Source organism: Martes martes (genome assembly GCF_963455335.1).
Source record: "Martes martes genome assembly, chromosome: 3".
NCBI classification, from domain to species: domain Eukaryota; kingdom Metazoa; phylum Chordata; class Mammalia; order Carnivora; family Mustelidae; genus Martes; species Martes martes.
The window spans coordinates 55,844,173-55,871,264 of record NC_137890.1 but is presented as its reverse complement, the minus strand read 5'-3'; the positions used below and the strand labels follow the sequence as shown (position 1 = coordinate 55,871,264).

The 27,092-nt window shown below is 36.5% G+C and overlaps 1 protein-coding gene across 1 annotated transcript in view; it reads right to left on the bottom strand.

Annotated features, from left to right (window-relative positions):
• COG3 (component of oligomeric golgi complex 3) overlaps positions 1-27,092 on the bottom strand; it is a 73,467-nt gene that overhangs the window by 25,661 nt on the left and 20,714 nt on the right. Inside the window, exons 9-15 of the mRNA XM_080798181.1 lie at positions 17,770-17,813; positions 17,197-17,323; positions 16,494-16,585; positions 15,264-15,403; positions 13,644-13,804; positions 4,837-4,942; positions 637-761 (exon numbers count right to left, since the gene is read on the bottom strand). Of these exons, the coding sequence (XP_080654307.1) occupies positions 637-761; positions 4,837-4,942; positions 13,644-13,804; positions 15,264-15,403; positions 16,494-16,585; positions 17,197-17,323; positions 17,770-17,813 (795 nt within the window). The remainder of the gene's footprint in view (positions 1-636; positions 762-4,836; positions 4,943-13,643; positions 13,805-15,263; positions 15,404-16,493; positions 16,586-17,196; positions 17,324-17,769; positions 17,814-27,092) is intronic.

Sequence of the window (27,092 nt, the reverse complement as noted above, 5' to 3'; positions counted from 1 at the left end):
GCCATGTGACACTGGACATTATCACTTAACCTTTCTGCATGTCTTTTTCCTTACCTATAAACTAAAACAGATGAATTAACCAGTAGTTCTTAAACTTTTATGTGGTCATAGTAAATGCAATAAAAGCTATAATCCTTCTTAGAAAGACACAAATATAAACATACAAACACAATTTTACTCAAAATTTCAAGGTATTCATAGACTCCCCAAAGGCCACTAGTGAATTCTAAGGGTCTACAGAACGCACAGGTTAAGAATCCCTACATTAAGGGCATTTGAGTGGCTCAGTCAATTAAGCAGCTGCCTTTGGCTTGGGTCATGATCCCAGGGTCCTGAGATCAAGAGTCCCATATTGGGCTCCCGGCTCAGCAGAGAATCAGCATCTCCTTCTCCCTCTGTCCCTCCCCTCTGCTCATGCTTTCACTCTCTCTAGTAAATAAATAAATAAAATCTTAAAAAAAAAAATCCCTAAATTAGACTGATCTTAAACTTACCTCTGTATCTAAAAATCATAGGATTCTAATTAAATACCAAACAAAATACTACACCAAGATCTTAAAATAAACTTAAAATTTAAAAATGTCACATGAAAGAGCAAGCAATTTACAGTAAAGATATAAGAATTGATACACGTACATCTATACATCTGTACAATTTGGAGAGACACACAAGAGTTCTTCGAACTGTAGGATACCACATTCCATGAAGATCTGCTGGAGAAATTGTGGTCTGTGGTCTAGGATTGAGGGATTCTGTTGAACCTAAAAACCCAAATGGAAAAAAAGACACATTTCACATACCTGGAGCTTTGTCTTATTTGCATGGTAAACATAAACCATTTTGTTCTTTTAGTTATCAGTAGCTAGAGGCATCCATTTTTTTCCCAAGTATTTTCACCTTTAATCAATAATGCCACAGGAACCCACAGGAATTGTGACAGCTGATATTCAACACAATTAGTGAGACTACACATAAATACATACATACATCCCACCCTCATATATATATACTTAATTCAAAAACTATTCCAAAACTGTGATCAATAATGTCTATGGAATGGGAGCACCTAGGTGGCTCAGACAGTGGTCCCAGGGTCCTGGGATCAAGCCCTGCATCAGGCTCCCTGCTCAGCAGGGAGTCTGCTCCCGCCTCTCCCTCTGCCTCCCCCTTCATGGTCTCTCTCTCTCTCTCAGATAAATAAAATCTGGGGTGCCTGGGTCACTCAGTTGGTTAAGGATATGCCTTCAGCTCAGGTCATGATCTCCAGGTCTTGGGATAGAGCCCCATATCAGGCTGCTCAGAGGGGAGTCTGCTTCTCCTGCTCTCTCTCTCTGCCCCTCCCCACTGCTCGTTCACTCCCTCTCTCTCAAATAAATAAAATCATAAATAAATAAATAGATAAAATCTTTAAAACAAAACAATCTTTCTGGAATGAATAAATAGTATATACGCCTTATACAAAAAGGAGGTAGATCTGTAAGTAGTCGTGTGGAAGCTAGTGGAAGCCAATGGAGGTAAGGAAATGACAAGAAAATAAAGCTATGCTAAACAGGAAAATTAATCAAAGCTGGTTTGCTTAACTGTCTGCCTTCCATGCTCTTAGCTGTATTACTTATAGGCCTACTTAGTCTATCCAATTCCCAAGTGAAGACAATTGTCCCTCCTCTCTCCAAGACAGGGCAGACACTCTGGTGAGGGTGAGGAGGAGCAAGTGAGGAGCTTGGTTGAGCAAAGACATCTCTGTGAGGGAAGCACAATCATTTCAGCTCAATGGACGAGAGTTCAAATAAGCCACAACAGCAGAGCTAAGATAATACTTTGGAACAAGAGGGGATAATGAAATATGAACTGGGTATTAAAGGACATTAGGAAACTCTATTAAATGTTTTAGTGCAATAGGTTTTAGGGTTATATAGGAGATGTCCTTATATTTTGGAGAGATGATGAAATACTCAAGAGTAAACTGGCAATGATGTCAATAATTTACTTTAAAATGATTAGCAGAAGATTGGGGCACCTGGCTGGCTCAACCAGAGGAACATGTGGCTCTTAATCTTGGGGTTGTGAGTTCGAGCCGCACATTGGGTGTAGAGATTACTTAATTAATAAATAAATTAAAAAAAAATAAAAATAAAATGATTAGCAAAAGAATATATGTATATATAATGTGATAAAATGTTAAGTCTTGAATCCATATGGTGGGTAGTGGTGTTCACTGTTCATCATATCATTCTTTCTACTTTTCTTTATATTTGAAACTTTTTTCCACAGGGGCACCTGGGTGGGTTAGTGGGCTAAGCCTCTGCCTTCGGCTCAGGTCATGATCTCAGGGTCCTGGGATCTAGCCCTGCATCAGGCTCTCTGCTCAGTGGGAGCCTGCTTCCCCCCACCTCTCTGCCTGCCTCTCTGCCTACTTGTGATCTCTCTCTCTCTCTTTAATGAATAAATAAAATCTTTAAAAAAAAAAAAAAGTAATAGCCAATACTTAAAACAATAAAAGGATAGCCAAGCAAAGCAAAATTCTTAAAAAAAAAAAAAAAAAAAAAGCCAGAACGGCCTCTGCTTAGAAGGAGGCCTAGAGTTTATGGTACAGATTTATGGGGAAAAAGAAAGAAGAGAACATTGCAGGTTAGTGCTTTCACTTTATAATTCTGTAAGCTTATTTTTTTGCTTTTCAAAAGCATGTGATATTTGTGTAATTTTAAAAGCTCTTCTATAAGGCCTCACTTTAAACTAAAATGTCTACTTTATATGAAGTTGACTCTCCTCCACCTCCATTGTTCTTTCATGTCAGCATCTGCTGAGGTTCTTTCCCCCATATTTCTGCTATTGTCACTGTACTCTGTCCTGGGGTGACCCTACACAAGCCCAAAGCATCAATTACTCTACAATCTTTATCTCTAAATCAGTCCACTTTATAGCTCTAGAACAGTACTGTCCAAAAGAAATACAATGTGAGCCATAAGTGTAACACATTAAAATGCCCCATTAAAAAAAGTAAGAAGAAACAAGTGGAATGAATTTTAATGTACTTAACCCAATATATCTAAAATATCACCATTTGAACATGTAATCAAGACAGAAATTACTAATAAGGTTTTTTCATTCTTTATTTCATATTAAGTCTTTGAAATTTGATTTGTATTTTATATGCTAACAGCATATTCAGATAGCCACATTTCACAAGTTCAATGGCAGGTGGTCACCATATTGAACAGCATAGCTCTAGATCGATATACATAGATCTTCTCAGTTGTTCCATGTGGATGCTGTTAAGTCTGTCTCAGCCCCCACATCTAGTGTGTCATCAAATTCTACTGATTCAAGCTTTTCACCAGATGCCTCATCTATTCACTTTTCTCCATACCCTGTCAGTGCCCTGGCTCAAACCTTTATCTTTCAAATGGAAAACAGAACAATCTCCTAAAACTAGGCTCTACAGTTCTGCCAACAATACCTTATTTATTTTAAGGCCAAGCAAGGGTGAAAGAATAGACTTTACTGGGCAAAGGGAAAATGTAAGACCAGGGTCAGTAAGACAGAAAAGTACTCTAGTCTCTCCACTAACTCTTTTTTTTTTTTTTAAAGATTTTATTTATTTATTTGACAGACAGATCACAAGTAGGCAGAGAGGCAGGCGGAGAAAGAAGGGAGGAAGCAGGCTCCCCGCTGAGCAGAGAGCCCGATGCGGGGCTGGATCCCAGGACGCCGGGATCATGACCCGAGCCGAAGGCAGTGGCCTCAACCCACTGAGCCACCCAGGCGGCCCTCTCCACTAACTCTTGAAGAGATTTATTAGGACCAAGTTATATACTAGAAACAAAAGGTATACAAAGACATGGCACAGGTTCTATTTCAAAGGAGGAAATTTTAACCCCCTATGGCTCTATCTTCCTATGAAGCAAATGTGATAAAATTGGCTTTGCCAGACAAGGAATACCCAGTTTGCTTGGCAGTCTGGGTTTGAGGTATCAACTGTTCATAAAGTAACACACAATACCTGGAGATGCCCTAAGCATGGGGATTTAGGGACAACTGGGGCTACTTAAAGCCTCCCATTCTCACTACCCCAACTCCCAACCAATCCCAGCTCCCCGAAAACCTGAGCTTCAGTGTCTCCCTTACAGCTAGAAGGAGAGGGGAGGGGATACCCTGTTTCCCATCTAGCTTTTTGTCTACATAACTCATCAATATCCAGGATGCTTCTTGGACAATTTCACTCCTTGCATAACATGTACCCTAGTCCAAGCCAGCCCAAATATTTTTATCGGTATCTTACCCTAGTTGCAGGCACTCCATATATTTACAAAATGCAAATCTGGTAGTACAATTATTCCAATACACTGTATTAGTAAGAAGTTCAAAGTCTCTGAGACTATCACCTATCCGGCCGGCTTTATCTGTTCCTCCCTCCAAATAACCTATGCCCAAACATACCAAACCACTTGACTTCCCCAAAGCAACCATGGTCTTCCATTCCTGCCTGCCCTCCTCCATGCAATTCTATCTTAAACGACCTTACTTCACCTGACTCACTCATTCCTACCTTTATAAACAGTATAGCTTCAGACACCACATCTCTCACTGAACCCACCTTCCTGCACTCAAAGCTCACCTCCCTTCATAATTCTGATGCCCTTCTACCATGGTCCAAGAGTGCACTGTCCATACCTTTAGGACAGGGCCACACAGTTAAATCTGTGGCTTATCAATCTACCCCCACCCAAGTTTGGGCTCTTCAAATGCACAAGGTTTTTTCTCATGCTCAGAACACGACAAGTCCTCGATAGAAGTTTAAATGAATGAATAAAGTTGGAATTAAACATCATAACATACCAGATTTTCTTAGATTATTAGACTCCGTTTCCTCTAACCGAACATCTGAAAACGAAGCTTCTGAAGGTACCTTCTTCTGTTCATCTTTTAAACTCTGTGCAATTTGCTATTATAAAGAAATCAGAAGAAAGATTAAAGTGTAGTTTTCAGCTGCGTTTGTAATATACACATATTCTTTCCATGAAGTTAAAAAAAAAAACTAGTTAATAAATAAATGGACCAAAACAACCCATGGAAATGAAAAAGTTAAATTAGTATGGAGCGCCCCTACTCCCATAAACACATCCATAGTCTTTTGTGAACCACTAATTTCAGAACCATTACCAGGTATCTGCTGTAGGTTCATATAATACACAAGGCTCCTCTAGGAAGCTAATTTTCAACTTCTATTTAGAAACAAAATTTAAGATTGGACAGGATACATTCGGAGTATCAGAAATGCTTTTATCAAGTAACCAGCCAATCTAAACAACTGCTTTTCTCTTTATCTGAGAATAGCTACAGTAAGCTATTTTTGAAAGCCTTCTTCACTGTCTAAAGAATAACATCAAATATACACAGGTCACTAACTACTAAGTTAGTGATGAAGATCTCACTAATTTACATTTATAGTTTTATAAAGGTAGAAATAAAAATGAAGGACTAACAAACATGTAATTACTGCCAAAAGGAATGGCCCAGAGAACTGTTTGGGAGACAGTCTCCGTATCACTTGGGCCAGTCCTAACTCTGCATGCAGAAACCAGAAAGTATAGCCAACCCCTAAACGGCACACAGACGTCACAGCAGGATCACCTGATGCCCCTGTGCCCCTCATCAAAAGAAAAGCAAAGCAAGCATATTTACTGAAAGTGGTATCCTTAAACCAAAAGGTCCACACAAGAAGGCATCAGGACACTGGCTATGTGATGACTAAATAAACATACTAAATATATCACTAAATTATACTAGGAGAGCGACTTCAGTAAACTTCATCACCTAACATCTTATCAGAACTATTAAAACAGGCATTCTACCTAATATAAAACCAATATTCATAAAGAAAACAAAGAAATAAAAGGAAGAAAGAAGGAGAACACAATTCCCTAGACTGGACTGAGAAATAGATCTCGTCTTCATCATACTCACTTTGTGGCCTTCAAATCCAAGGTAACTCCTGCAAATGGATTATCTATCTGTTTCCTGGAATTATTAGCAACATTCCTACTATAAGCCTGCAGAATAATGAAAGCAGGGCAATAAACAAACAGCCCCCAAACTATATGCCCTACCTACCATATACCTGATTCCTGCAAGGTTGATTTTACATATTATTTTTTTAAAAGTACTATACAAATAATTAATATAACTACCCAAAATATAAATTTAAATAGAAGTCAGAAGAAGGGACGAAAGTTGAGAAAAACATTCTTGGATAAGGGCAGTAAATTACACAGCCTGGTGTATTTCAAGCCTGTTAGCTTTAAAACAAACACACCTATTACATGTTTATCAGTCCAGGCACTAAAATAAGTTAGGTTAAGTTAAAATGCTGGTGAGGAGGTGTAGCAACAGGAATAGGTTATACATAGACATATTTCTTTGCTGTCAGCTAAGAGGACCAAAATCAAGAACACTCTATAGCTATGAGCACACCTAGCACCTAGACCTTGTTTTCTAATACCATTCTCCAATAAAAGAAGCCAGGACTCCTTGGAGAAATGGCTGATTCTAGGGCTAAGACAGGAAATAGACAAAATGAGCCTAAAATGTCTTACAAACCCAAGAGATAAGGAAGTGCTCACTAAACAGTGGACAATAGCCATAAATATGAAATAAATATCCATGAGTTCATACTGATATCAATAAGTGAATAAATACATACATACATACATATATAGAAGGAAAAATATCTGCCTTGCAGAAAAATTCCAAATAATGTATGTAAATACTTTGTCTCAAGCAAGTAGCATAGCTTGGGGAAAAAGAGCAACTTTTCAATGAAGAAACTTAACAATGCCACCTCAACTAAGTGATCTATGTCAGTGTAAGTCATATTGATAGTATCTACCCTGGGTATGATGTGATAAATATGGTACTTTTGGGTTTCCTTCCAAAAAACATGTAATACCAGTCTAACCATGTGAAAAGCATCAGACAAATCCCAATAGGGAGGCACCCTATAAAATACTTAACAAATTCTCCTCAAAAATGTTAAATTAAAATCAGCAAAAGCAAGGAAAGTCTGAGAAACTCTCAGAGCCAAGAAGAGCCTAAGAAGATATGGAAGAAAAAAAAAATGCAAGGTAGTAACTACAAATGGATAATGGGATCCTGGAACAGAAAAAGACATTACATAAAAACTAAGGAAATGTGAATAAACTATGGCCTCTAGTCAACAGCAATGTATCATTAAATACTCATTCACCACCACAATTGCACCACAATAATATAAGATGTTAAATAACAGAGAAAACTGGATGTGGTGTACAAAGGAACTCTCTGTAAGACCTTCTCAATTTTTCTGTAAATCTAAAACTGTTCCAAAAAATAAAATCTAGTAAAAAAAAAAAAAAAGAAAAGAAAATCAGGATGTGTGACATCCAGGAGAAGCAGTCTAAACAGAAACTGGGTAATATCTGAGCCACATTTATAACTTAACAAAAGCGATTCCCACTTGGTATCAAAGGTATGTTGATGAATATAGGATACACTTATGAAGAAATGGACTTTAAACCTATTTTTCATAGACAAATAAATTTAAGTCAGCATTCCTGCAGGAAGCCTAATTTGCAAACCTTGCAAAAATTAGACTACATTTTTGAAAATACATTAGAAACATGTAATGACTTAGCAAAATCATTTCAGGGGATATTTTCAAATTCACTAGAATCAAAATTTCACTAGATCTTCCCAATAGATGCAAACAAAGCATCTAATAAAAACCAACACTGTTTAATGATAAAAGCACTCAACAAACCAGGAATAGATGGGAACCTCTTCAACCTGATAAAGGGCATTGTATGAATAACTCACAGTTAACACCATAGTAAATAGGAAAGGCTAGAAGCTTTCCCCTTAATATCAGAATAAAACAGGATATATGGTCTCATCATTTCTGTTCAACACTGTATTGGAGGTTCTAGCTAAGCAATTAGGCAAGAGAGACACATAAAAGGCATAAAGATTGGAAATCAAGAAGTAAAACTATCTCTATTTGCAAACAACATGATCTTATATACATACATACATATACAGTTGCGCATATAGAAAATCCTAAGGAATCCACTAAAATCTATTAGAATAAGCTAGCCCAACAAGGTAACAGGATACAAGATCAATATATAAAAATCAAAAATATTTCTATACACTTGCAATGAACAATCAAAAAACAGAATTAAGAAAATAGTTCCATTTACATTAGCTTCAAAAAGAATAAAATACTTAGGAAGAACTTTAGAAAGTATAAAATTTATCCTCTGGAAACTACAATATATCACTGAAAGAAACTGAAAAAGATCTAAGTAATTTCAAAATATCCCATGTTCTTGAACTGGAAGAGTTAACATTTGTTAAGATGGCAATGATCCCCAAACTGATCAAGAGATATAATATAATCCCTAACAAATCCCAGCTGACTTCTTTGTAGAAAGTGACAAGCTGATTCTAAAATTCATATAGACTTGCAAGGGACCAAGAATAGACAAAACAATCTTAAAAAAGAAGAAATTAGAATTCATACTTCCTGATTGTAAAATTTATTACAAAACAATCAAATCAGTCTGATATTGACATAAAAAGAGACATAAAGATCAATGTAATAAAACTGAGGGTTCAGAAACAAACCCAGGGGTGCCTGGCTGGCTCAGTCAGTTGAGCATATGACTCTTGATTTCAGCTCAGGTCATGATCTCAGGGTCCTGGGATCAAACCCTGAGTGAGGGTCTGTGCTCAGCAGGGAGTCTGCTTAAGGATGTTCTCTCTCCCTCGGCTCCTCCCCCCACTAGTGTTCTCTCTCTCTCAAATAAATCAACAGGATGGAAGGAAAGAAGAAAGGAAGGAAGGAAGGGAGGGAGGGAGGGAGGAAACCCAAAAATTTATTAGCAACTGACTTCAACAAGGGTGCCAAGACCATCCAGCAGGAAAGAATAGCCTTTCAATAAATGATGCTGGGACAACTGGACAGAATGCTGGGATAACAAATGATGCAAGGACAATGTGCACATTAAAACCACAACAAGACACCACTCCATACCCACCAGATGCCTGAAGTCAAAAAGTCAAATATTAACAAGAGTTGGCAAGTAGGTGGAGAAATCAGAACCCTCATATGCTGCTGGTTAGAATGTAAACGGGTACAGCCACTTTGGGAAACAATCTGGCCGTTCCTCAAATGATTAAACATAGAGTTATTATACAGTGCAAAAATTCCACTCCTAGGCATATACACAAGAGAAATGAAAACACGTGCGTACATGAATGTTTGTAGCATTATATTTTATAACACCCAACAGGTGGAAGCAACCCAAGTATCCATCAGCAGAAGAATGAATAAACAAGATGTGATATATCCATACCATGGCATATTATCCAGCATAAAAAGGAAAGAAGTCTAACACATGCTATAACTTGGATGAACTGTGAAAACATGCTAAGTGAAAGACATCACAAAAAACTGTATGTTATATAATTCTATTCATATGAAATGTTTAAAACCGGGCAATTTATAGACACATATATATTTTATAGACATATACATACATACATACATATATATTATATAGACATATATATAGACACATTTATAGAGTTCACAGAACTCTATAAGTTCTCTGACCCCTCAGACTGGGATCAGAGAGTGACAGCTAAAGGTACAGGGTTGCTTTCTGAGATGGTGAAAATGGTCTATAACCGACTGTGGTGATGACTGAACCTATCCATGAATATATTAAAAACCACTAAATTATAAACTCTAAATGGGTGAATTATGGGGTTTGTAAACTATAACTCAACAAAACTATTTAAGAAAAAAGAAAGAAGTCCTCAAAGATTGCAGGGACATGTCAAAATGACAAAGAAGCCATCTAAAGGACAAAGAAGCCATCTTCCACTAGTCAAATCTGGGACAATTCTGAGCTTCAAAAAGAGCAATGCCAACAGATTATAATGACTTTTTTAAAAATTCCACTAGTCGGGGCGCCTGGGTGGCTCAGTAGGTTAAAGCCGCTGCCTTCGGCTCAGGTCATGATCCCGGGGTCCTGGGATCGAGTCCCGCATCGGGCTCTCTGCTCGGCGGGGAGCCTGCTTCCTCCCTTCTCTCTCTGCCTGCCTCTCTGCCTACTTGTGATCTGTCTGTCAAATAAATAAATAAAATCTTAAAAAAAAAAATTCTACTAGTCTACTAAGGTCAGAGATAGGCAAAAGGGAGGAAGAAGGAGAAATTAATTCTTTACAGCAGAATGCCGACTAATGAATGCAGAAAAAAAGGCAGATATGAAAATGATAGGTATGAAATTTGCTACTCCCAACATAATAACTGGTTCAGGCACAGATCATTAATGGTTGTAATAACCACTGGGTAAAAAGATGGTGGGGAACTCACATACTCCCAAAGTATCATTTCATCAGTACTCACTAATTACAATGAAGGGAATATACTTTTATAATGAAGAAAATTAGCAATTACTACCTTAACCAATTGTGGAACATCCTGACATTACGTGCCTTTGATGTGATGAGGTAAGTACACATCAGCTGTGTAGTATTCTTGCCAAAAAAAAAAAGAAAGAAAGAAAAGAAAAGAAAAAAGAAAAAACTTTAATCTGAATCTAAATGTGAGAAAAATAATCAGACAAATCCAGAATGTGGCATATTCTACAATAAAACTGGCTTGGTCTCTTCAAAAAAGCCAGGTGATAAAAACAAAAAACAAACAAACAAAAAAAAACTAGTGGGGAGAAACAGTAACCTTGACTGGATCCCCCTTTTTAACTTTCTGATCCTGTTTTATAGATAGCTGAAGGACAAGTGGAAAAATCTGAATATGTACTACATATAAATAACACGTTGAATTAATATTAATTTTTATATATGTAAAAAATGGCATGTGATTATGTGAAGAATGTTTTATTCTTACGAGAGTAAGAACTAAATCATTCAGAAGTGAAGTATCACAATATCTATAATTTACTTTCAAATGGTTCAGCAATAAAACATAAAGAAAGTAAGTGGGACAAAACACTAACAACTAGTAAATCTGAAAAAATTCCAGACTTAATTGAATATTCAGTGATATTAAGTAACCATAATAATGTTTTTAAATGTGATAACTGTATCATGGTTGTGTTAAAATGAAAAGTGCCCTCACCAAAATAAGAAAGTAGGACTACCATCAAACTACAAAGCTTCTGCACAGCAAAAGAAACCATCAACAAAGTGAAAACATGACTTATGGAATGGGAAAAAATATCTGCAAGCCATGTATGTGATAAGGAATTCATATACAAAAGGTATAAAGAACTCATACAACTCAACAGCATAAAAACTAACCCAATTTAAAATGGATGAAGGACCTGAATCAACATTTTTTCCAAAGAGGATATACAAATGGCCAACAGGTAATGAAAATGCTCAACATCAATAATCATCAGGGAAATGCACATAATGAGATACCATCTCACACCTATTAGAATGGCTATTGTCAAAAAGACAAGAGGTAACAAGTGTTAGGACATCTGGGTGGCTCAGCCAGTTAAGCGTCTGCCTTTAGCTCAGGTTATGATCCCAGGGTCCTAGGATCGAGTCCCACATCAGGCTCCCTGCTCAGTAGGAAGCCTGCTTCTCCCTCTACCTCTCCTCCACTCATGCATGCAAGTACTCTCTCTGACAAATAAAATATTTTTTTAAAAAAAGGTAACAAGTGTTGGCAAGGATGTGGAGAAAAAAGAAACCTTGTGCTCTATTGGCAAAACTGTAAATTGATGCAGCCACTCTGGAAAACAGAATGGAGGATCTTCAAAAAATTAAAAATAGAACTACCATATGATCCAGCAATTCCACTTCTGGGAATATATCCAAAGGAAATGAAAACACTAACTCAAAGGGTATCTGCACCCTTACGTTCACTGCAGCATTACTCACAATAGCTAAGACATGAAAACAACCTAAGTGTCCACCAATGAATGAATGGATAAAGAAGTTGTGGTGTATACAGACAGTGGAATATTATTTGGCCATAAAAAAAAACAAGGAAATCCTACCACGTCCAAAAACATGGACAGACCCTAAAGACATTATGCTAAAGACATAAGTCAGAGAAAGACAAATACTGTATGAGTTCACTTATATGTGAATCTAAAAAACAAAACAAAACAAAAAAAAACAACAAACTTCCAGTTACAAGATAAACACTAGGAATGTAATATACACGATGACTATAGTTAACAATAAACACTGTATACAGAGAGGAAAGTTGTTCAGAGGTAGATCCTAAGAGCTTGTCACAAAGAGAAATTTCCTTTCTTTGGATTGTTATCTATATAAGATGATGGGTGTTAACTAAAGCTATTGTGGTAATCATTTTATAATGTATGTAAATCAAATCATCATGCTCTATGCCTTAAGCTTACTGATATATGTCAATTATTTCTCAATAAAACTAGAAAAAGACTTCACTGCAAAAAATAAAATGTGCCTTACCTTTTGATACTAAAGTAAATGCTAAAGTATTTACTGATGAAATGTTTAGAATTTGCTCCAAAATAATTAATGGTGTGGAAGGGAGTAATGGAGCTCTAAGTGAAGTAAGATTGGCCATGAGGAAGCTGGCATAATAATATGCAAGAGTCATTATATAGTTCCCTCTCCCTTTCGCTTATATTTGAAACTTCCATTAAAAAAGTTCTAGGTTCTAGGGTGCCTGGGTAACTAGGTGGTTAAGTGTCTGACCCTTCATGTGAGCCCATCTTGATCTTGATTCAAGCCCCATGTTGAGCTCCACACTGGGCATGGAGCCTACTTAAAAAGAAAAAAAGGTTCTAGGTTCTAATTCTGGTTTAGTACTAATACCCTCAGCATTATTTAAACTCTGTCCAGCACTAAAAGAAAATATTCATATGTAACTGAATCAGTGAGCTAAATGGTCAGTGAGGTAACTCTAGCTCTTCAAACCATAAATTGGACATCAGTACTGCAGAATTTTGAGGAGATGGCCCACAGGGTTTTTATGAGACAGCATGACACATGGTTCTATGACAATCAACTATGGTGGCTCCTATGTTATCAAGACCCTCTTCTGTGCGATTTATTTTAAAAAAGAGAAATCACAGGGAGCACAAATTCAATTTAAAAACTAAGAACACAGGACACCTGGGTGGCTCAGTCAGTTAAGTGTCCATCTCTGGATTTCAGCTCGGGTTGTGACCTCAGGGTGGTGGGATTAAGCCTGATGTCGTGCTCCATGATCAGGAGGCAGTCCGCCTGAGATTCTCCCTTTCCCTCTCCCTCTGCCCTTTTGCCCCATGCTCATGACAAGCACACTCTCTCTCTAAAGTAATAAATAAATCTTAAAAAAAAAACAAAACAAAACCTGAGAACACATATTTCCTACAAAAGGGAGGGAAATGAATTACAAAATACAACTTGAAGGAAAAAGAACCTAACAGATTATGTTGTTCAATTTTTTAAAATTTTATTTCCTGTGACTTTATGGCAAGTTTATCTTGATTTTATATCTTGAATGAGAATTAAAAAGAAAAATCCTATTTTTACTAGTACCAAACATCCAAAAGGTGTATGGGAGAAATCAAGATCAAAGAAGAGAACCCTACCTCCATCATCACCAACTTATCAGGATATGCCAGATCTCCAGGAGCAGGTTTGTACCCCGTGATGTCTGTCTGAATGTAGATGTGGGTTCTGTAGACAAGGCGCTCTTGTACGTCTTCTAACATCTGCTTTACTCCAGCTGCAAATGCTCCCAGTTGTTCAGCTGATAAAAAAGTATAATCATCCATTCCTTTATATTTAGGAAAGTATTTTCTTTAAACAAGCAAAAATATTACTCAAGTGTCCAGCAGTAGTAGGAAGCATTTTTGCCTCTGGGACTGTGGTTGCATTCTATTTCAGTATGACTCAATGACCTCAGAAAAACTTAATAAATGTCTTTCAATTTCCTCAAATTTAAAATTGGGAAATAAATATGCCCTTATACCTTTTTTCTGACACTCTGTGATATTATTTTTATTATTAACATGAATAATAAAGTCTGAATTTTAAAGTGTTTCGTGCTTGTTAAAAGTTATCTCATTCAACTTCAGACCAATCCTGAGAGACAGCTAGGGCAGATTATTCATTGGGTTATCATTCCAATTTTACAAATAAATTGAGTCCCACAAATATTAAATGACTTATTAAGGTTTCCATGAGGAAATATGAGTAAAAAATTAAGACAAAGTATGAGTTCATATAGAATGTCTGCATTCCTAAGATGCCATCAATGTTAAAACAAACCATTAATTCCGTAACAGCCTTTCAAGGGCTGGGGAGTTGGAGACACGATATAACATAAATATTCAAATTAATTTAATTCAGAGGCATTAATATGTAAGAAAATACACATCTTAGAATGAACTAAATGCAGCAGAATAAGAAACTCTGGAAGCATAACAAACCTAGTGTCTCCTAAGGAAAGTCACAGTGAGAACAATAATTTCTGCCAGTAAAATAATTACTTGAAGGGTTTTTTTAAAGTTACTTAAGTCATGTTTTCTATGACAATCGAATCAATATTAAAGAATGTATCAGATGGTTAGAGTTTTCCAGAGAATTCATTTGTAATTTCAAAAAAGATAAGTCATAATTATATATGTACACTAAAATAATTCTTGTTTTTAAATTAAGAGTATGCAATATAGTCAATGACTTCAGGTATTTTGGTAAGAATGTATTAGAGGGGCACCTGGGTGGCTCAGTGGGTTAAAGCCTCTGCCTTCGGCTCAGGTCATGATCCCAGGGTCCTGGGATCGAGCCCCGCATCGGGCTCTCTGCTCAGCAGGGAGCCTGCTTCCCCTTCTCTCTCTGCCTGCCTCTCTGCCTACTTGTGATCTCTATCTGTCAAATAAATAAATAAAATCTTAAAAAAAAAAAAAAGAATGTATTAGAAAAGTCTAGCTCAAAACTGACAATTCTCTCTGACAGATGCCAGAAAGAAAAGTGAACTATAATTTTATTACCAATTTTGCCCAGATCTTAAAATTCTTTTCCCATTTAATTTGAACCTTTAGTCAAAAAATAAGGTGTATCCTGATTTTAAAAGGCATCAAACCAGGCTATAAAAATAATAAATTTATATAGGTGAATGGGATAAAGAATAGAGGGTTTTAAAATTCATTGAGCCACAGATATAATTTTTAAAACTTTTGAAATTATCATTTCTAATTATTGTTTACCATTGTTCTGTACATGATCTTCAAGCACCTCATTTTTAAGAATCCCACAAAGTTCTGACAGAGTTTCTAAGTGAATAACATGAATGATCAATGGCCTGAAGACATCATACAACGACACACACAGTTTCTCCAAAAGTTCACTAAAATGAAAGAATAAAACATGGTTATAAGTAGTAATCTTCAGGATTTTTCTAATGGTTTAAAAGGCATCACTGATTTCTTCTAGCCAATAAAAATAAAAATCTACTGGAAAACCATGCATGGGAACACTATTTAATGAGAAATCAGAGGGTGAAAATAATACTGTAGATTTTTTTTTGCTTTAAAAGCGCAAAATCCATAAGCAGTCTTCAGCAGCCACTCCAAAGCAGCTGCCGTGGCCAAATATCAATTTATGTCAATTTATTACAACTTTACTTATTTCAGCCATAATTTATATATGTCCTTTAAAACATAATAATAAATATTTTGGTTGATATAATTATCCTTTTATCTTCTACATCATTTGTGAATCAAATGTAACACTGTCCCTAGGAAAGATGAACTGAAAATTCTTTAATACTTGGACTTAGATAAAACTCAAAGTACTTGGACATACAAGTATTTTTGACAATTTTAAACATTTGAAAAGAAAGACTTAAGTCGTCTATATTCTTCATACTGTCCATAATACTCTTCTATACATAGCATTTCATCAAAAGTGATCAACCTAATCAAAACTATAAGATACATTTGACTCTTCTTCATTATAAAAGTTATAATCTTGGAATCTTTCTAAGAGTCAAAATCACCAACATGAAGAAATCAAAAGTGACTAACACAGGAGCTGAAAAGACACTTTGAGAAAAATAAGGAAAAGGTATTAAATAGCGTCTGTATTTTTAAGTGTCTTTCACTAATTAGAACCACAATTTTTTAACTATAAGGAATTATAATACTAGGTGGAGATAAAGGGATATACATTGCCAAGACTTAGTTTCCAATATAGGCTTCTTACTATCATACCACATTGTCTCCATAGATATATTATAAATAATATAAAAGCATGTTGGCCTTTAAATTGCACATTTATTTTAAAATAATCACTGTTCCATCCAATAATATTCTGTTCACACACTCATAAAAATTAAAACACTTTGCAGTTAATTTTAAAATACTCCTATAATATAATAAGCCACAATGATCATTAGCATACTAAATCTTAAAAACAAGAGTTTGTGTACCACCTACTCTAATTTTGATGTTGGCTTTGTGAAAAATTCATTGTAAAGTTGGTGCTCATCCTGGCATACATGGACCATAAAGGCACAGCCACTGCGAATCTGCAGGAAATAAACACACATTACCTATAGTTAAAGACACACAATGATTCCAGCATTTATGAATAAAACAAATACTCTATTTGCACTGAAATTATGCACATATATTCATAAAACAACCCCCTGAAAAACAGAAATTGCTTGGTTTACAATTGTTTACGGCAAAATGTGAATATGGCTCATTTTTATTTTCTTCTTTTATTTTCTAAACTTTTGACAGTGAAAATACTCTTCTAGTTGAAGAGGGGGTATTTAATAAAACAATTTTATGTATTTTTCTATAGTATGAATTAAAATTGCTAAACAAAAAAAGCACTTCTTCAGCAAAAGCTAAATTAAATCAGTATAAATCCACAAACTGTGAAACTTCATCTTTCAAGGAGTAATACTTGTTCGTGAATCTTCATTCTTCAAAAACAAGATCAAAATGAGAATATTTTGATAAGCTGAATGCTAATTATTGGATTCCTCATAACTGAAAGAAAAATTCTCTAAAAGCTTGTTGATATGGGATCCAAACTGATCTACCCAAAAAGCTATCTATCCAAAAAGCTTCAAAGACCAAAATATTTTAGAAGAAGGTTTAACATCAATCAAAACTAGCTGAAGCTTACCAAGGCACAATGATCTCTGTTATTCTGGCTTGTTAACTCTGTTACAGTACAAGTGATGCTAGGGCCCAAAAGGAGCTCCCGCTGGTCAAGGTAACACTGATGGATGTCATTTAGCAGTTGTTGGTATCTGATGAAAAGCAAATGAAATGAGAGTATAAATTTCTGATTTCAGGTATGGAAATTAAATCTAATCTTAAATTCCAGAAAAGATTTCAAAACTTCTAAAGCAATAAGGTCACCTCTCATTTGCCCACATTAAATACTGGAAATATTTATCTATGAAAAGAAAAAGCAAACCATAATGAAGTGTGGTTCAAAAGCTGTAATTTTTATTCTTTTAAAGAAAGATTTATCTCCCAAGAGTACAGAAAGATCTTACAACTTTGAAATTAAAAGAAAATACTGCTATGGGAAAAAAAGATGCCTTGCAAACTCAAAGTCAGGTCTACAACCTTTCCCCAAAATAAGTTATGTGCTACAAGAAAAAGCCTGCATAGTATGAAAGGTAATTGCTCAGAAAATATCAGGACCACATCAAGAAGAAGGTAGTTTGAAGAACTTCTAGGTACTCACTCAGGTATTTTTTCAGATCGCTGTTCTATTTGTTCGATAAGAGTCTGCAAAATAAAAGTATATTAAAATATATGTTTTAGTTATACTTTTAATCACTTCCTAATTTTAATTAATACATGCTAATGTTAGAAAACCTGTAAATACAGGGGCACCTGGGTGGCTCAGTGGGTTAAAGCCTCTGCTTTCAGCTCAGCTCATGATCCCAGGGTCCTGGGATCGAGCCCCGCATCGGGCTCTCCGCTCACCGGGGAGCCTGCTTCCTCCTCTCTCTGCCTGCCTCTCTGCCTACTTGTGATCTCTGTCAAATAAATAAATAAAATCTTTTTTTTTAAAAAAGTCACCTATAATACCATAAAATAACCTTACAACTAATATTTTAGAATATTCTTTCAGTTTTTTGTATACACACTATAGTTACTATATTAAAAAAAAAAAACAAACAAAACCTGGAATTATACATTCAACATGATTATCTGCTTTCAAAAAATTACATTCCAGGGGCACCTGGGTGGCTCAGTGGGTTAAGACTCTGCCTTCAGCTCAGGTCATGATCTCAGGGTCCTGGGATCGAGCGCCGCATCGGGCTCTCCTGCTCAGCGGGGAGCCTACTTCCCCCCCTCTCTCTCTACCTGCGTCTCTGCCTACTTGTGATCTCTGTCTGTCAAATACATTTAAGAAAAAAAAAAAAATTACATTCCAAAACATCATCCTACTCAACATCAGATGAAAACATATGGAAAGCCTTAGCACAGTACCTGGCACCTAGTAAACACTTGATGAATTATTATTATTATTATTTAAAACATTATTTTAAATGGCTACATAATATACCCTTGGGCAAATGTACCATAAGTCAAATATTGTGTTAGACATCTAGATTGTTTCCTGAGAAGAAAAGTCCAGTGGTTAGGAGCTCTGGGCCTGGAGTGAAACTAGAGGGTCTGGGTGTCAGCTCCCCAGGAGCTGTCTGAGCCCAGGAGAGTGGGCTCACTTCTCTGAGTTTCCACTTCCTACCACATAAAGCAGGTATAATAACAGTACCTACTTCCCAGCTGGGGATCCCCAACAAGAGATAAATACTTATAGGGGCTTTTGCTCCACTTTCCTAAAATGTTTTTTGAAAAAAGAATTGATTTACCTCCCTCTCAGTAGTATTGTCTCCCTCACCAAAACCTCAAAAGGACTGACTGCTACAACTTAATCTGCCATTGTCTTGACCAAAAAAAAAAAAAAAAAAAAGGCATCTAACCTTAAACTGCACGTATTCTCCACTGAGGCTACAGATGCACTCATATTTAATGAACCATTTGCATTTTCTTTGCATAATCTGGTCTTTATATATCAGATATTCATCCTTTTTACCAAGTTAGAAGTACTCTTAGTATATTAAAAAATACTAACCTTCTCACTTATCTGTTGCAAACATCCTACTTTCTGCTTTTCTTTGGCTGTCTAAAATTCAGAAAATGTAATTTTTATATCCTGAATCTTTTACTCTGTAATTTTTTCCCAGTAATTTCTGCTAGTTTTTTTTTTTTTTCTGCCTGTTTTTACATTTAACTCTTTAGTTCACTTAGAATGTATTTTGGTAATGTTATAAAGTTTATAGAGTTTATTTTTTCCCCCCAAATACTCAGCAAATCTTCTCAATACTATGTAGAAAACTCTAACCCTTCCTCTTTAAGACTGATTTCTTTTTACATCAAGTTGTAGAATTTCTCACCCCAATAATCCACCAATGAATTCTTGAATCAGTATCAATGTATTTTTCAAATTTACTTGTATAATTAGTTTTGCTTATTTAGTATACCAGATAAACTTTAGCATCATCCAAAAAGAAATTCCACTGGAATTTCTGTTAAGATTATATTTGATGATGAATTATAATAGGAGGTACTGACATTTAAAAAATTAAGTCTCGGGATGCCTGGGTGGTCCAGTCAGCTAAGCCTCTGCCTTCAGCTCAGGTCATGATCCCAGGGTCCTGGGATTGAGCCCCGCATTGGGCTCCTTGATCAGTAGGGAGCCTGCTTCTCCCTCTGCCTACGGTTCCCCCTGCTTGTGCCTGCTTTCGCTTGCTCTGACAAATAAACAAATAAAACCTTTTAAAAAAAAATTAAGTCTCCTTGATCAGGAACAAGAGAAGCTTATCATTTATTCAATCTCTTATAATTTTCTGTCTAGTTTTGTCATTTTCTTCATCCTTGTATTTCCAATAGAGTTATTTCTAGGTAAGTATTTCATGCTGTCACTAATACAAATAGGACTCCATTGCATGTATTCATTGACTACCACTGGTAAATGGCATGTAGGAAAGCCACTGGTAATTATATAATAACTTTATATTCACCTACCACACTGAGCTATATCACACTTATCTATACCACTTCTTTTCTAATCAAATTTTTACCACTGATATTTGACTACTAAGCAAAAGCACCAATCAGGCACAAGCTAAACCTTATACCATCAATGAACCACTACTCTCCTGTATCTTCTATAAATAAGACCAAGTGTCTCTTATTTCAAAAAACAAAAAACTGAGGGAGGAGTTAAGATGTCAGAGGAGTAGGGAGACCTTAAGCTTGTCTCAACCCTCAAACACAGCTTAATAGTCATCAAGTCATTCTGAACACCCAAGAAATCAACTGGAGGTCTGAAAGAACAAACACTGCAAATCTACAAGAAGAAAAGCAACCTCCTCTTGAAAGGCAGGAGGTGCAGAGAGTTGACTTGGGAGAGATATAGCTATTAGTAAGGAGGAGGGAGCCTGTTTACCGAGCCTACTGCAAAGTATTAGAAGCAGCACAGCACGAAATCTGAACTTTTAGAAGTCCTCTACCATGGGGGACGTGCCTGTCTTCAAAGTGCTCAGGTGGCAAAGTGGGCAGAATCCCAGCAGTGACATCTTGGTCTGAAGATCGCCTGGGTCACAAGAAGAAGGAGTGACGCCACTGTTTCCAGGAATAGGAGCAAGAGCAGTGGGTCTTGGTATCAGCTCTCCACTCTGTTTTGCCATAAACTGTGAACAACTGCGAGTCATGTGACTACTTTCCCGGGACCTGCCAGCAAATGACAAAAGCAGGGCAAGACCCTCCCCAGGAGGAACAGCACAGGTCTACACCACGAGAGTTCCTAAAATTTTGGAGTTTTGAAACTAAGTCGCACCCCCGAGATAAAAAAGCTCAGACACAGGTATGGTGAACACAGGGTTCAGAGGGAAACCACACACAAACAGTGGTGACTGACTGCTCTTCTGTGAGGGCTCACTGAAGAATAAGAGCACAAACTTTCAGCCAAGACCCAGGCACGACTGTATTCATCCTTTCCGTCAGTGCCTTCAGGGAGCAAAACAGCACACCTAGAGGAGACTGGAGCGGCATACACCAACCCTCCTGCACGCTGGAAGCACATTTCCTTTGAAACAAGTCCACTTGAGAAGCAGGGCAGGAGGCCCCGGCCCACCACCCCCAGACGACAAGCACAAACTCATTCCCCAAGTCTACTGATCATAGAGGACTGCAAAGCTTCAGCTCTTGCGGAAATAGAATCTAGCTTCTTTTTTCACTTTTATTCTTTATTTATTTATTTTTCATTTATTTTCTTTTTCAAGTCCTTATCTTTTATTATAAATTTTTTAATTTTTATTTACACGTATATTTCTAATTTTTTGTTTAAGAAAATAAAGAAAGTGAAAATATTTTGGGACATAGATTCTTTTACAGACCAAAACACACACAGGATCTAGTTTGTTTTTTTTTCCTTTGTTTGGGTTTTTTTTTCTTTCTTCTTTTCTTTTCTGGACAAAATGACAAGATGGAGAAATCCATCCCAAAAGAAAGAATAGGAATTAGAACTCAAGGCCAGGGATTTAATCAACACAGATATAAGTAAGATGTTTGAACTATAATTTAAAACTACGATTATAAGAATACAGCTGCCCTCGAAAAAAGCATAGAAGATGCCAGAGAATCCCTTCCTGCAGAAATAAAAGAACTAAAATCTAGTCAGATCAAAATTAAAATTAAAAGATGCAAACCCAAATGGAAGCCATAAAAACAAGGATGGACGAATCAGAGGAGTGACCCAGTGACAGAGAAGATAAAATTATGAAAAATAATGAAGCTGAAAAGAAGAGGGAAAGAAAGGCAGACTTAGGAAATTCAGCAACTTATTAAAACATATTAACATTCATATCCTAGGAGTCCCAGAAGACAAAGCGGGAAAAAAAAGAGGAGGATGTTTATTCAAACAAATTATAGCTGAAAACTTCCCTAATCTGGGGAAGGACACAGACATCAAAATCTAAGCAGCACAGAAAACTCCCATTAAATTCAACAAAAGCTGGCCATTGCCAAGGTATATTATAGTCAAATTCACAAAATATACAGACAAGGAAAGAATCCTGAAAGCAGCAACAGGAAAAAAGTCCTTAACCTACAAGGGAGGACAGCTCAAGTTCATAGCAGATCTGTCCACAGAAACTTAGCAGACCAGAAGAGTCGCAGAAAATATTCAATGTGCTGAAATGGGAAAAATATGCAGCCAAGAATTCTTTATCCAACAAGGCTGTCATTCACAATAGGAGACATAAAGAGTGTCCCAGGCAAACAAAAACTAAAGGAGTTCATAACCAATAAACCAGCCCTGCAAAAAAGTTTAAGGGGGACTCTTTGAGTGGAGGAAAGGAAGACCAAAAGCAACAAACTCTATAAAGGACCAGAGAACATCACCAGAAACACCAACTCTACAAGTAACACAGTGGCATTAAATTCATATCTTTCAATAATAACTGTGAATTTAGGGGCACCTGGGTGGCTCAGTCAGTTGAGTGTTTGCCTTTGGCTTGGGTCACGATCTCCAGGTCCTAGGATCAAGCCCCGTGTCAGGCTTCCTGCTTAGCAAGAAGTCTGCCTCTCTCTCTTGCTCTCTCTCCCTATGCCCCTCCCTACCAGTTATTCTCTCTCTCTCAAATAAATAAAATCTTTAAAAATAAATAAAAAATAAAAAATGATCACTCTGAATGTAAGTGGACTAAATGCTCCAATCAAAAGACACAGGGTATCAGAATGGGTAAAAAAAAAAAATAACCAAGACCTATCTATATGCTGTCTCCAAGAGACTCATTTTAGACCTAAAGACACCTGCAGTTTGAAAGTAGGGGGATGGAGAACCTTCTATCATGCTAATGGACATCAAAAGAAAGCCAGAGTAGCCATACTTGTATCAAACAAACTAGATTTTACAATAAAAACTATGATGAGAGATGAAGAAGGGTGTTATATCATAATTAAGAGGTCTATCCATAGAGAAGATCTACCAACTGTAAATATTTATGCCCCCAACTTGGGAGCACCCAAATATATGAATCAATTAATGATAAATATAAAGAAACTCTTTGATAATAATACAATAACAGTAGGGAACTTAACACCCCACTTACAGAATTGGACTAATCATCTAAGCAGAAAATCAACAAGGAAATAAAGGCTTTGAATGACACGATGGACAGATGGACTTAACAGACAGTTTTAGAACATTTCATCCTAAAGCAGCAGAGTACACATTCTTGTCAAGTACACATGGAACATTCTCCAGAACAGATCACATACTCAGTCAGAAATCAGTCCTCAACAAGTACAAAAAGATCGAGATTATACCATGCATATTTTCAGACCACAAAGCTATGAAACATGAAGTCAACCACAAGGAAAAATTTAGAAAGACCTCAAATACATGGAGGTTAAAGAACATCCTACTAAAGAATGAATGCGTTACCCAGAAAATTAAAGAAGAAGTAAAAAAGTACATAGAAGCAAATGAAAATGAAAACATGACAGTCCAAAACCTTTGGGAAGCAGCAAAGGCAGTCCTAAGAGGGAAGTACAATGCAATACAAGCCTATCTCAAGAAGCAAGAGAAGTCTCAAATACACAACCTAATCTTACACCCAAAGGAGCTAGAAAAGGAACAGCAAATAAAGCCTAAAGCCAGCAGAAGAAGGGTAATAAGAAGACTGGAGCAGAAATAATTCAATAGAAACAAACAAACAAACAAAACAGTAGAATGGATGAATGAAATTAAGAGCTGGTTCCTAATTAAGAAAACTGATAAATCCCTAGCCAGACTTATCAAAAAAAAAAAGAAAAAAGAAAAAAAAGAAAGAAAGAAGAGAGAGACAGAAATAAACCAAATAGATAAAATCATGAATGAAAGAAAAGAGATCACAACCAACACCACAGAAATACAAAGAATAAGAGAATACTATGAAAAAGTATCTTCCTGGGCAACCAGGAAGAAATGGGTAAATTCCTGGAAACTTACAAACTAGTAAACTGAAATAGGAAGAAGTAGAAAATTAGAACAGACCCCATAACCAGCAAAGAAATTTAATCTGTAATCAAAAATCTCCCAACGAACAAAAGTCCTGGGCCAAATGGCTTCCCAGGGGAATCCTACCAGGCATGTGAAGAAGAGCTAGTATCTACCTATTCTTCTCAAACTGTTCCAAAAAATAGAAGTGGAAGAAAAGTTCCAAACTCATTCTACAAAGCCAGCATTAGTGTGATATTAAACCAGACAAATACCCAACTAAAAAGGAGAATATCCCTGATGATCCCAATATCCCTGATGAACACAGATGTAAAAAATTTCAATACATACTAGCAAATCAAATTCAACAGTACATTAAAAGAACTATTCACCACGATTAAGTGGGATTTATTCCTGGGCTCCAGCAGTGGTTCAATATTCACAAATGAATCATTGTGATACACCACAGTAATGAAACAAAGGATAAGAACCGTATGATCCTGGAAAAGATTTGACAAAATATAGCATCCTTTCCTGATAAAAAACTCAACAAAGCAGGGATAGATGGAACATACCTCAACATCATAAAGACCGCATATGAAAGACCCACGGCTAATATCATCCTCAATGGGGAAAAACTGAGAGCCTTTCCCCCTATAATCAGGAACAAGACAACGATGCCCACGCTCACCATTACTATTTTCCATAGTAAAGGAAGTCTTAGTCTCAGCAATCAGACAACAAAAGAAATAAAAGGCATCCAAATCAGTAAGTAAGAAGTCAAACTTTCACTATCTGCAGACATGATACCCTATGTAGAAAACCCGAAAGACTGCCAAAAAATTGCTAGGTATACATGAATTCAGCAAAGCTGCAGGATGTAAAATCAGTGTGCAGAAATCTGTTGCATTTCTATACATCAATAATGAAACAGCAGAAAAAGAAATCAAGGAATCAATCCAACTTGCAACTGTATCATAAACAGTAAGATAACTAGGAATAAACCTAAATAAAGAGGTAAAAGATCTGTACTTTGAAAACTATAGAACACTTACAAAAGACACTGAAGAGGACACCAAAAAATGGAAAAGCATTCCATTCTCATGGATTAGAAAAAAAACATTGCTAAAATATCTTTACTACCCAAAGGAATCTACACATTTAATGCAATCCCTATCAAAATTCCAACAACATTTTTCACAGAGCTAGAACAAACAATCCTAAAATTTGTATGAAATCACAAAAGACCCCAAACGGCCAAAGCAATTCTGAAAAACAAAGCTGGAAGCATCCAATTCTGGATTTCAAGCTATATTACAAAGCTGTAGTCACCAAGACAGTATGGGACCAGCACAAAAACAGACACATAGATCAATGGAACAGAATAGAGAACCCAGAACTGGATCCCTAACTATTATGGTCAACTAATCTTCAAAAAAGCAGGAACGAATACCCATTGGATAAAAGACAGTCTCTACAACAATTGGTGCTAGGAAAACTGGACAGCAACATGCAGAAAAATGAAAACGGACCACTTTCTTATATCACACAAAAAAATAAATTCAAAATGGATGAAAGACCTAAATGTGAGACAGGAAACCATCAAAATCCTAGAGAAGAACACAGGCAGAAGAATCCTCCCTGACCTCGGCCACAGCAACTTCCTACTAGATACATCTCTGGAGGCAAGGGGTAAAAAAGCAAAAATGAATTAATAGGACTTCATTAAGATAAAAAGCTTCTGGGGGCACCTAGGTGGCTCAGTTGTCAAGCGTCTGGTTTCGGCTCAGGTCATGATCCCAGGGTTCTGGGATCAAGCCCCACATCTGGCTCCTTGCTCAGTGGGGAGCCTGCTTCTCCCTCTCCTGTATTCCCTGCCTGTGTTCCCTCTCTCGCCGACTCTCTCTCTGTCAAATAAATATAAAATAAAATCTTAAAAAAAAAAATTAAAAAGCTTCTGCACAGTGAAGGAAACAATCAACAAAACTAAAAGGCAGCCTACGGAATGGGAGAAGACATTTGCAAACCACGTATCTGACAAAGGGTTAGTTCCAAAATCTATAAAGAATTTATCAAACTCAACACACACAAAAAAACCAATAAACCAGATAAGAAATGGGCAGAAGACATGAACAGACACTTTTCCAAAGAAGACACCCAGATGGCTAATAGACACAAAGATGTAGAGAAAGAGGAACCCTCTTACACTGTTGGTGGGAATGCAAACTGGTACAGCCACTTGGAGAATAGTATGGAGGTTCCTCAAAAAATTAAAAACAGAACTACCCCGTTTCAGCAATTGCACTATTGGGTATTTACCCAAAGGATACAAAAATACAGATTCAAAGAGATACATGCACCCTGATGTTTAGAGCAGCATTATCAACGATAGCCAAACTATGGAAAGAGCCCAAATGTCCACCGATTGATGAATGGATAAAGAAGATGTGGTATATACATACAATGGAGTACTACTCAGCCATAAAAAGAAATGAAATCTTGCTATTTACAATGACATGATTGGAGCTAGAGTGAAATAATGCCAAGCGAAGTCAGTCAGAGAAAGACAAATACTGTATAATCTCACTCATATGTGGAATAGAAGAAAGAAAACAGATGCATATATGGGAAGGGGGAAAAGAAAAGAGAGAGGGAAACAGACTCTTAATGATAGAGAACAAATAGACAGTTGATGGGGAGGGAGGTGGATGGAGAAAGAGCTAGGCAGGTGATGGATATTAAAAAGGGCACTTGTGATGAGCACTGTGTTGTATGTAAGTGATGAATCACTGAATTTTACTCCAGAAACCAACACTGCACTATATGTTAACTAACTAAAATCTAAATTAAAGAAAAAAAATCCTTCAACTGACTCTCGAGAGAAATAGCAAGAGAGTCAGAGGCAGCAAAAGTAGACTACTCTTGCTAGTATCTTCACAATGAGTAGAAAAAAGATAAATGTGCCAGCTCCAGTCAACTGTATCTTGGATATCTTAAATGCATAAATATTA